This window comes from Aplysia californica, unplaced genomic scaffold (genome assembly GCF_000002075.1).
Source record: "Aplysia californica isolate F4 #8 unplaced genomic scaffold, AplCal3.0 scaffold00013, whole genome shotgun sequence".
In the NCBI taxonomy this organism is placed as follows: Eukaryota; Metazoa; Mollusca; class Gastropoda; order Aplysiida; family Aplysiidae; genus Aplysia; species Aplysia californica.
The window spans coordinates 698094-710815 of NW_004797283.1; the positions used below are offsets into that span (position 1 = coordinate 698094).

General features: G+C 38.5%; 1 protein-coding gene across 3 annotated transcripts in view; it reads right to left on the reverse strand.

Moving 5' to 3' along the window:
- Positions 1–10893: 10893 nt before the first annotated feature.
- The window catches only part of LOC101846548 (melanopsin), a 204821-nt gene continuing 202992 nt past the window's right edge, over positions 10894–12722 (reverse strand). For all 3 annotated transcript variants that reach the window (XM_035970641.1, XM_005090136.3, XM_005090137.3), the window contains one exon: positions 10894–12311. In XM_035970641.1, the coding sequence (XP_035826534.1) occupies positions 11158–12311 (1154 nt within the window). In that variant the 3' untranslated portion in view covers positions 10894–11157. The remainder of the gene's footprint in view (positions 12312–12722) is intronic.

Here is a 12722-nt window from a genome sequence, read left to right on the forward strand (position 1 = left end):
GCTTTTTGTTATTTGTTGATGATGAAACGGTTACTTGATGGGTTCCGTGGTAGCATGTGTTGTATGCCAAGTTTGGGGGGTAAAAAATGTGCTCTGTCTTTTCCTGTGTCCAGGCTGCAAGCAGCAATGGGTGAATTAATTTTCTTTGTCACTAAACTTGTTTTAAGTCTCCTCTGCAGTGTTAGGAATTCCTATAACTATAATAACACATTATTAGCACTATTAGACTGAGAAAGTCTCAAATTTTTTTCAGTTCAAGAATTATTATATCTAGTAGGTATTGTCGTGGAGTTTTTCATAAAAATTCGGGGCTTGAATGAGTAGATGATTACGAAACTAAAGATTTTCACAAATTTGTGACTACAGAGATGAGTTTTCTTTCTTGAAAGTACATCTCCTAAGTAAAACGATCGACATGTTGCTTCATAGGTAGACTTTGGAAGACACTACTTGCAGGTCCTTCTGAAACTTAATCTACTTTTTGGTCTTCGTAGAGCTAACTTGTAAAAAGTTGTTGATCCTGTCAATGAAACTACTCTCCCCACCCGAGTCAAATTCAAGATGAAAATGAATTCTAAAAAAAAAAAAGAGTGCAAATTGTAACTGTGATAGGTTTGAAGAGCATGTCTTCGAGGTCTGTGTGCAATCAAAATATGCAGTGAGAGGATCGTCGGTACATGTACAGTCATTCATTCTTGTATAATTTCAAATGCTAAGCATTTGTCTTGCAGCTGTAGTCAAAATAAGATATTTTAGGTGAGTGTATGGTGGCATGAACTTGCAGTTTTTTAAAATATTTTTTTTTAGATTTTCTTTTCTCGAGTTCCATTAGCATTGTTTTAATTTCTCCTGGTAAAATTGTTCATTCCAACCTCCAAGTCAGCTGGATTCTTACACTGGCATTTCTGCTATTGTGATGAGTATGCAAAATGATGGTTGTTTACATTTTATAAAGCCTTGAATTTTTGGTCCATTGTCTGGAAAAGTCATCAGGAACTCAGGCTGATGCTCATTAAGGAAAAACAAAATGATGTCCGGAACACTTTAATATGTTTTTCAATATGACATGTAGGATGAAGGCAGGATAAAAAAATGACCATCAAATACATTTTCTTTTTTCTGATTTTATTTATAGATTAGGTCAAGCATTTGGCATCAGAGGGACTAATAAACATTTTGAAACAAAATTCAATATCAATTACAACATCTCAATGTACTAATACAAACATGAGTATTCACAAAAAAGCACTGACTCCACTGCTGTGAGCACATTGTATTGAAAACATAAAAAAGAAAAACTGCAAAGAGTAAGTACAGGGTGCTTGCAATTACAAATAGAGATCTTGGCCACTGTGCACATAAAAGTTTCTTAATGATGCTAACTTCAGTTCTGGGCACTCTTTGTTGGCATGCTCTTGCTTGACCAGTTTCAACTGACATAGCCCTCGCATGAACAGCTTCAGTGGCTGTGAACATTATGTCAGTAAGAACAGTTCTCAACTACAAGTCAGTTTGTTTTCCTTCGTGATAAAACAGTGATTAGCAAAACACTAGCACTAAAGCAATACACCAGCAATGTCACACTTGATGCTCACACCCACATCCCTGGCAGTTTGGAGCTCCCCTGAGATGTGAACTGAGCTCCTGTGAGTAATGTGAGACTATGATATATATGAGCTTCCAATGACTAACAATAAATGTCATACTGGAAATAATTGGCAGGGTGTTGAATAAGACTTAAAGAATACGGGTAGAAAGTAGATGCAATAGTAACTGTGGTATAACAAAAAAAGAGTCTTCCAGTGTACAAAACCAACAATATAGAGATGAATTGCAGTCGGTCAAAATGATTTTGAGGATAGACACTGTGATGATGGTTATGAAGAAATAAATACTACACTTTTATTTGTTTTACTTTGGCATAATATGATGGTTCTATTGTTTTAGCACATTAAGTAACGCAGGTGTGAGTCAAGGTAGACATGGGACTGGGTCAGGGCCCATGCTTTGATAGATGCATACCCTTTTTGACAAGTAAATAAAAGACGTTAGAACTGAAAAGCAACATGATGAAATTTATCAAGTACAATCTGATCTTACTGAGAGAAAAAAATAGCTCTTGACATTTTTGGTTCATCTTTTATTTTCTGTGACCATTTGACCATATTTTTTTCTGTGATAGATGGTTTTGTTCTCCAGTTCTCATGAATTTTGGGGTCTTCAAATTAATTAATAGATTAATTAAGCACTTAGTTGCATTTAACTGAAAATTTCGTACATGTAGTATGTAGGCCTACTACTATGCTGTTGTAGACTGTCTTCAAGTAACTATATCTGTTGTGTTCCATAAGAAACAATAGAAACAAGGACCTTTTAAGTGTCAGAGCGGATGATGCAAGTAAACTTTGAGTGCCTTTTACTGCAAGTTCCATAATACATGTATATGACTTTTCTTTAACAAAGCTTTGGGAAGAGTTTGTAATGTTATTTCTGAATTGCATGGTAGTATTGGAAGTCATATGTGTCAAAAACTTTTGCTATAAAGATGTGAGGGGCCAATTTCACAATTCATTATTAACTATGTAACCATGACTAACACCTACCGACACTGAAGTTTTACACTCAAAGAGCTTGCTGCATGCAAACTGTTCTAGTTAGTAACCATGTCATTATTTTGATTGTTATTGTAAGAAAAATGAACATACAAAAATTGGCAAAACATCCTGATAACTGTATATATATCTAATTGTCATTGTATACAATTACAAAGATTGACAAAAGTAAGCATAGTTTTGTATGGCACCATTGTCAAGTAATGAAGTGAAATAGAATTCTAGAATTAGGGGAAACCTTAACAATATGTTTTTCCTTTTCTTCCAAGCAATATTTGCAAAAAATTTGTTAAAATATAGTTGTTTTTAATGCCCCCACTGCCACAAGGTAATTATTTAGGAGGTGAGTTTCCAATCATGCCTGTCAGGACCAACTTAGGTGAGAGAGATACAACATCCCAGCAGAAAGGCTGAGCCACTCATCAAAAAATTTCTTCTCACCTCAGGTCTCCTGTGTGTGACAGCAAAGCGTTTAATCACTACACCACAGACGCCGGTGCAGGATTTGTGACATGAGAATGAGAGACATAGACAAGGACGGGCAGTGTTGTGTATTCTTCCCCTTATCTTTATTGAAATGTCTTCTTCTGAGGGGCAAAGCTGTCTGCGAGAACAACATGACCTCAACACAGAACTTGGTAAAAGGGAAAAGAACTATAGTGCAGTCTAAAATTTGTGGCGCAACTTATCCTCAAATATCTCTTCAACAGGTGAATCAATGTCACCCATAATTTGCACATCAGTTTGTATCAATTGTCTTAACTAAATCATATTTTTCCACAACAATTGAGGCTGGATTAAAAACCTTTTTTTTATAAATTTATATAAAATGCTATAAATCTCCATCATGCGGAAAATGGGATAGTTTACAGCACTTCCCGCTCCTCGCACACATTTTGCATGTGCATATATGGCCTACGTTACAGCTCGCCAGTGACACTTTACGGTTGCAAAACTTTTTACTAGAAATTTATTTTATAATGAACACATTTTTTTCACTAAAGGTTCCCTAAACATTCATTCAATATAAGCATAATGTTGCTTGTTACAGAAAAATGTCAGCCGTGCTTTTAAAAGTGATATCGCCAGAGCTGTAAACTTTTAAAAATCTGTAGAAACCATCGACTGGGATTTTGTATTAGTATTTATTAAGGAATTTTCTAGAATACAGTGTGCAGGAGTTTGAAAAAATATTCACCGGTTAAGACAAATTGATATAAGTCATTGTGCAAAAGTTGGATAATGTATGTTCGACAGTTAAGGAGATATTTGACCATAAGTGGCGCCATGCATTTTTGACTGCACTATAGAAAAGTGTGGCAAATGAAACTAGGAAGTCTAGACCAATTTCAACATAAAAGTGGAAAACTTAAATAAATATATGTGAGGCATCATGGTGAAATCAGGCGCTCGTCAAAATAACGAAATTGGACAATCCTTCAGCCACTTTGGAAATTTTTACCCAATGTTTATTTTTTGGTCTTTTAGGTTCATATAAAAACACATTTCTGTGTGAATTTTATTGACAAACATTGATTAAAAATACATATTCTGTCATTTTTCAGTATTCATAAACTTTGGGGGCCATTTTCTCGCCAATTTCACGACCGACATTAGGCGACCTCTCTTCCTTCAATTGCAAACTTCTTGAATTCTATTCAAGATAAATGGACATTTGTTTCATTGGAAGCAAGGCAAATAAATCAGCTTTCTGAGGATAGTAATAAATCCACATGCCCAAAAATTTACGAGCGTCTGATTCCACCGCGTCGTCACACATATGGGTACAAGAGAAAAACAAGAGATGTCAGGTTTTGGATAATTTGAGTTGTGACATGGGTTGATAAGTGTTTATGTGCTCACCTCTTCTGGCCCATCTAAGTGTTCAGGGCTAAAACCAAGTTGCCAAATATCAGGCTAGGAGAATAAGCTATATTCTGGAAACATGTGGCTGTCAGTGTCACGCATTTCGTTTTTCTCAAAATGCCAAAAAGTGACACCCCTTGTTTTTTCCTTGTGCCCTTCAAATATGTATGCATCAAAGTGAAGAACATTTCATAAATACATGCACTTTCTTCGCATTCACAGTTAATGATATTTTCTAGCACACATTGGCTTAATTAGCCAAACATGCTTTCATCACAGAACATAGAAGGCAGGCCAATACATGTACAGTGTAAACAGAAAGTGTCTGTTGTGACAAAAAAATGGTGGGAATGTTGCCGTTATTGTGACTTGGTGCCTCGCAGAAAGTAAAAGCAGACTTTTACTTGCTTCTCTTAAAATAGCCATGGCAGTAAGTGAACACACTTATAGGACCATGTTCCCAATGTAAAAGTATAAAAGTTAAATGGGGATTTACATGTACCGGTACCTGCATGGATAAAAGATATTTTTACGATTCGTGTTTAACAAATCTTTTTCAGAATATCTCAGACTCATCCACTTCAGTCCAGATATCATTGATGTCTGGAATCTACCTTGTATACTCAAATATTTTCCTTAATATTAATAATAAGTGAGGCAGCGAGGTAAAATCAGGTGCTTGTCAAAATCACGAAATTGGAAAGAGAAACAGACATTTAATTTCTGGCAGTTTCGACATTTTTATTGAATTTTTATTTTTTGGCTTACCCTCTTTTATGTCCATATAAAAACACATTTCCAAGTGAAATTTACTGAAAAACAGTTATAAAAAGCACAAAATATGCCATTTTTCAGTTTTCAAAGACTCTTTAGCTTTTTGCATTTATCAAACTTTGGCGGCAATTTTCTCGATAATTTCACCACTTAAACAAGGTGATGTCACTTTCTTCAATTGCAAATATCTTGAGTTCTATGCAAGAGAAATTGATATTTATTTAATTAGAAGCAAGGCAAATAAATAAGCTTTCAGATGATACCAATAACTCCACATGCCCAAAAATTGACAAGCGCCTGATTCCACTGCGTCGTAATACATAAAATATTATATTGACGGTCTAGTTCAAGAAACTTGGAAGCCACATTTTTCTAAAATCAACTTTTTAAAACTTTTCCTTGGCCGAAGATCTTTCTCCTTCGCATATCTTTTTGAAGTGAGGATAAGACTGTAAATAAGTAATTGATTCTTACATTGAAAAGATATAACAGACGAAAAAAGATCTGTGGCCGCTGGAGAACAAAAAAAAATCGATTTTAGAAAAAAGTGGCATTTGAGTTTCTTGAAGTGAACCAAAGGGAAACCTTTAAACAAGCACACACACCAGGTATTCTCTCATTCAAGCATTATAAAGTTTGGCACTGCTACTCCAATGACCATCTCTGCTGGTGGAACACATGGTGGTCCTTCCCTAGGATTCTGGGCGAAGAGGAATAAATATTTCAGGAAGGAAAGTTCACAGTTCAAGGTTTGGACTAGACCTCCTGGGTGGCAGATCAATTTTGTCTTCACTTCTACGGCAGCTGATAAATGACTTTGATAGTAGATTACTGGTAGATAAGAAGAGCAATAACAATAAAAGAAATAATAGGACAGCCCCCCCCCCCCACAAAAAAAAATAAAAAAATAAAAAGACAATTTCCAGTTTCAAGCCCTAGCATATTTTTTGTTTGGTTCATATAGCAGGCTATAAGATATTAATGTCACCAGACATTCATGTGTATTGAACTCCAGCATTTAGAGCAATACAGTAGGTCTACACATACATACATGTTTCTTACTTAGACAAGAAAAAATAACAGTGGCTCTTTTCCCCCTGCACTGAGTCAGTCAACATCCAAAGCAGTTTAACACACAACAGAAGAGTGCGAGCACACTTGAACAGCAACAATACACCATGAAAGAATCATTTAGGCAGTTTAGTGCAAGACTCCGCCATACACAAATTTGAAAAGTGACATGTTATGGAACCTTACATTGGGCAAACAATTTGTCTTAGTGAGTGAGGATGACTAGAACATGGAACCAAAATAAGTATGTGGCAATAAAGTAACAGGAACAAGAGCTTCATTGCATAGGCCTAAAATTAAAATGAATGAAAAGCACATAATAAGTCAGGCAAAGTTATATTCACTATTTTCACGTTGCAAAATGATTGAACTAAACCTAAACTAATAATTTCAAACTTAATTTAATCTTTTGATTGAAGCTTGAAACACGTTTTTACGTGGGGCCTATAAAGGCCTAATGTACATGTAGGACTCGGCACTTTCGAAGCTTGCTGAGTGTTGAGTGCCTCCTTTATCGCGTTATCAAGAACATTATTAAGTTCAGAGAATTAAAAACAGGTAAAATCTTCAGAGCTCTTCGCTATGCATGCCTCGTTCACACAAACACACACATTTTTTTAAAAGGAAAAGGTTTGAATTTTTAGCCCCTTTTAAAGAAAAGGGGACCCCCAACAAACTTAAACCATTCTCTCTCAGAAGAATTAAACCTCAGTTCCCGGTGTAAGGAAAGGGTTAAAGTAACTTTGTAAGAAATGGGTTGAAATGACACCAGGTCAAACATAGGGGCCATTTCGGAGACTAAAGTCCTCTCACTAGCCTCACCTTTCCCCCTCCCATGCCTTACACAAAATTACGACGCCATTGCTGGTACTTATCCCTTGTTGATGCGAAGCATTTTGGTTGTTATTTGTAAAGGCCCTTCAACTATCGATAGTTCCTACTGGAGACGGACGCTAAGTAAATAAAGGTTTCTACCTTTAACTTTAAAAAGCTTTGCAACACCCTACAAGTATTAAATCCATTCTATAGCCTACCACACGATGTGCGACACAGGCTTAATCTGGAGACAAAAACGAGAGAGTAGGAAATATTTACTGTATTAGATTGAGCACAGGGGACTCTTGAAATTGAAACAGGTTACGTGCAGGCATTCACGCCCATGTCTTGACTCTGACCTCCAAATCTACATTGCATGCTCAAAAATAAGCTGGACATAAATAAATGCGCTCACAGACAAAATTTACCATTACATTATATGGTACAAATAGGAGCATGAGCGCGCGCACATGCACACACACACACACACACGAGCGAGAGAGCACGTGCACACACATACGTTCATGAGCAAACAGACACATACACACACACATATAGACACCCATTCAGACATAGATCTACACACACACAAATACACCAACCACACACATACACGCACGAGTGCACCCCCCCCCCACATGCAAATAAACAAGCTGACCTACATAAACCAGCTTGTGTACTAGCAGCATGGATATGGTACTCACATCATTGCAAGTCCATTCAGCATCAGAATTGAGTCACGGAAAACTACGAGGATATTGTACAAAACCCTGCTTGCTGGTTATATTGCACTTTGGAAACCTCACAAAATGTTACAATACGACTGCCATTAGAATTAGAAAACTAAAACTGTTGTTCATGTTTATGTACACGTATTAGCTAGAGGAATACTTCAACAGAAATAGACAAAATACTAAGCACAAAGTAAGGGAATTCGTAGAAATAAAGAGAACTCATTGTTGGTAGTTTCAATAAATCAGTACGAGATGGGCATTGCCGGCGCCTCAACGAACTATAATATATACATGTACATTTCTGTAGTGGTATTTGCAACGGTATGGGTGTTAAACGATTACGTTAAAGTGTCAGTTATACTACTTCTACCCAGTGCACACTGCCAGTCGGAATCATATCACTGAGTCGAGGCCAGTTGCATTTTCCTTCATGGATGGGGCAAAAGCAACCATTTGGGCAAAATATGACTGAATTCATCTTAATTCGACTGTGACCTTTAAAATGAAATAGTCCTTCAAGGTCGTGAGTTGAATTGGTCGTATTGTGCCAGAATCGTAGCTTTTGTCCTTCCTGAAGGAAAATCTGACTGACCCCGACTCAATCAAATGAATCCGATTGACGGTGCATACAGGTAATTAATAAGCCAGTCTTAAGTAAGTACAGGGTACATTGTACGTATTCAAAAGAATTGCTTGAGGCTAGGGCCACTCTTAAAGATGGGTGTACTTTTGTTCTAGACCCCCCCCCCCCCTTTCTCGCCGATTTGAGAATAAAGAAAACGTTTTTCGACACCATGAGACAACGGTTTAAGTGTCGCACTAAGGAGTAGACATTGAATGAACAACGAATGGGAGCCACCCCTTGCTCTTGTGTCTACTGCACACGAGATCAAAGCTCATTTTTGACACCCCCCCCCCAAAAAAAAAAAAAAAAAAAAAGTGACAATAGTTTACTCTGCTTGCAGCCGTCAGAACGATTTTTTTCCCCTCGATTGATGATACAAAACATACCAATCGGACGGTAACTTAGACAGCTTGTACCTTTAAAAAAGTCCAAAAAAACTAACAATGATTCCGACAAAGGTACACCCAACTTTTAACAGGCCAGCGCCCTGCTAAGGCGGAGCTGGTACTTCGTCAATCATAGCATGCTGCACGATTTGCTACTCGCAACAAATAATTTATATTTTCTAAACATTTTCTGTCTAAATTCTGCCTCTTCCCCCCTACCATACCTTGCCCCTTAAAACAGCCGGACTGAGTCAGGTTCCGAGATAGTGTCAATGATATACCCAATATATTTCAATTTATATGAGGGCTCTAAAGCACTCAGTAAGGCTTCTTGTTTTTTCATTTCAATTAATAAAACAATGTGTAGTACACACAAGCGTGACATTTGTTTCTTTTAAAGCATATTCTAAAGCTAATTCTGTGCAGGAAATAAGAGCTCTAGCCTACCCACTGCTAGTATTAATGGAGCATCACCACAAAAAATAAGAGATTTTGGGGTGCATCACGACATAAATCAGGAGTTCAATTCCAACGTTTCCTTGCAAAATTGCACAAACATAAAAAATAAACCATAGAACCCTATGTGTGTGTGTGTGTGTGTGTGTGTGTGTGTGTGTGTGTGTGTGTGTGTGTGTGTGTGGGGGGAAGAGGAGAGAAATGATCGTTATTACAGCCGTTTCCCCCGGAGGGGGGAGGGGGGGCATAGTTTTACTATGGGGGAGGAAAGAATAACACCTGCCGTGATACTGCGTGTCGTAAGAGGCGACTAAAGATGCGTAGAGTTGGTCTCCCGAAAAGTACCAGTTTGCGGAAGGGGAACTATCCGACCCTGTAAAAACTGAAAGTTGCAGAAACACGAATAAACACTCTTTTTTATTTTTTAAACTTGGGAGACAGAGGAGCTTCTGCATTCAACAGGAACAATTAGTAAAGACAATGGACGAAGCTGAAATGACTATCCTGACCTGAAACCTTCTCTGCCGAATTAGTCTCTTCGGATTGCGTCGTGGAATGTTCGCACCATGTATAGTTTAAAGCAGGAAAGAGTTCTCAAGAGATGAAGAGGCTGCACAAACTAGGAGTCAGCGAAACCTACTGGATACAGTCTGGACAGAAGCAGCTCAGTTTGGGGTGAAAATATTTTATTCTGGAAGGGAAACAAGAAAAACGTGGGATTGAAACCCACAGGGTAAAAGATGTAAGGTAAGATCACATGGAACCTGTTGAAGAGTCACAGAGATTGATGTGCAGAAAAGTAGGAAGACAAAATATAACACCAAGAGGCTAGCCCAGGATAGGGAAAGGTAGAAAATGTTTGTTCGTGGCCTATATCCCAATCCAGGGCGAGAAAGGCAATGATGATGATGACCACCCCCTAAAAAAACAACCCCCAATCCCCCCTCCTCCCAAAAAAACAACAACAAAGAAAAAAAAAAAAAAAGCAAAGTGGTTCTAAATAAGATTTTTGACAACCTTCGGAAACAACTTAACTTGCCGAAAGTTGTGCAATCGTCCAGTTTAATTAGCTGAGCATTTTTAACCGTCTACTCAGTTTTGGAAATGTCAACCTGACAAAAGAGTGCAAATACATATATTTGAGAATGACGAACAACCAGCTTTATCTAAGCCTACACAGAGCCCGAGTGTTTGGGTGCAACTCCATAGACCCAGGACTCCTATTCAATACACATACTTGCTATAAATATTTTGATCTAACCTGAGCTATGTATTCTTGAGCTTTGTAAGTGATATTGAGTACCAATAGCCATCTTCGTAATATCACACTATCATTAACATCACGGGATAATCTTAGCTACAACAACAATGTCACTAACAGCAACTCAAGTCGCTTTGCCGGTTCATTCATTAGTGTGGAAACATTAAAAATTCGTTAAAATCGCGGTCAACATTAGCGCCATGTTGTTATGGCAGCGGTGAAAATGTTCCGCATCTACATCAGAACAGTTTTCTTGTAGTATCGGTGACGAAATAAAACAAATCAATGGACAAACGATGTACATTAACTTTAATATTTGTATAATACATGTGTATGTACATAATCCCCAATGAAAAAAAATTGAAACAGTTACAAAAGGGATCCTAATCATTCATGTAGAAAGTGGGGCCAGGGCTGCCACTGCCACCATCATGTCAGAAATATTATCTGATTGAGACCATGTTAAATAAATGTAGCTAATATTGTCTGCTTAATTGGAACAAGGCTATAAACAGTTACAAAGCTTCTATAAGCCTGTCTGGTTTTCCTTTTCCTGCTAAACGGTCTCCTCAGCTCCAGACGACATTTCTTTATCTGGTGACTTTCTTTTGAGCAGCCTGAGACTAGCTGAGCTAAATGACTTGATGATCTGTGTAGGAGGGTCCAAGTATTCTAGAGATGGGAGCCGCGCAAAGACAGGCTTCCTAAAGATCTGGTTTGAGCTTCGGGATACGGGAAACCGTGGATTTGTGAGGGATATACCGTTGGGTGCTCTGGTAGGGGAGAGGTTTGTGTCGGACTTAGTCAGGTGAGGGTGTCTGTCAGGACTCAAGGGTCTTGGTGACAGTTCTCCGTCCATGTCGCTCACGGCGATGATGGGTACCGACGATCTCCGGGGAGATGAGATGTTTGATCTTGATCCCAAACTGTCTAAACGCGTGTTAAGAGCTGAGTTCGTTCCGAATTCGGAGCCAGGGTTTTTACTCACGTTGTTGTTACTATTTTGATGTTGTACTTTCAACTCGGACGATCCCGACGGGAGATTTTGCTGTTTTGTTGTTGCATCTTTGTTGGCTTTGGGATCCAGTTCGTGAAAACCTTCGTCGTTGTTATAGAGAGTCCGAGAATGCATATCAGCCTTGCTGTAGACGCCATGTCTACCAGCTCCTCCTCTGTCGGCACTGCAACGATCCGTCATAAACACATCGTCACTCCAACGAGACTCAGTATCCATAGAGTCCCTCTGACCCATGGCTTTACTATCTTCTACGCCTTCGTAAGAAACCTCAAACATCACCTGTCCCGGACCAGCCAATCCCACGGCGAGGCCGTGACTTTTCGCCGCTGCAGCGTCCTTTATCGTCTTGAGTTTGCTAATAAACGGATTCCCCTCCTTCACATCCCCGCCCCGTCTTACAGAGACAATCTTGCCGCCTTTCATGATGATGGTATCCCCGTTCCTCTGCACGACACTTTGGGCGTTTGACTGACGTGTAGAGCGGAGGAGGTCGAACAAACTCTTCTGCTTCGACAGGCGTCGTTTTTGCTGCTTCTCCTTCTGTCCCAGTTGGCCCCCTGGCAGGCTAGCCGCGTCCGGGTCCAGCATTAGAGAGTTTGTGATGCTGTGGCGAGCAGAGCTGAGGCTGCTTCCTCGTCTCAAATTCTCTACGATGGAGGAAAAGCGACCTGTCCGATGGGGATGCTCAGAGTCTGGGAAAAGGATGGACAAGAGGAGATATTAACGACTTGTACGGAGAAAAAAAGGCTATGACTTCAGTGCTTTCAGAGGGAGGGGGGGACGATATAAATTACTTACGAAAGGTATGATGTAAAAAAAGAAAATAACTTACCGTAAAACTGAGAACCACACTAGCGGCATCAATATGCAAACCGATATATAGAAGTTTGTGATCAACACAGGTAGAAAAGGTATAAGAGATTAAATGAAAACCTATATGTCATCCACGAGAATTAAGCCCATGGTAGGGTCATTTCCGTTGACAAGTAACATAATATTTGGTTAAAAAAATAATAACAACTTCAACAACAACAATAATAATACTAATAACAATAATGCAAATGATATGAATAATAATAACAATAACAATAATAATAACAACA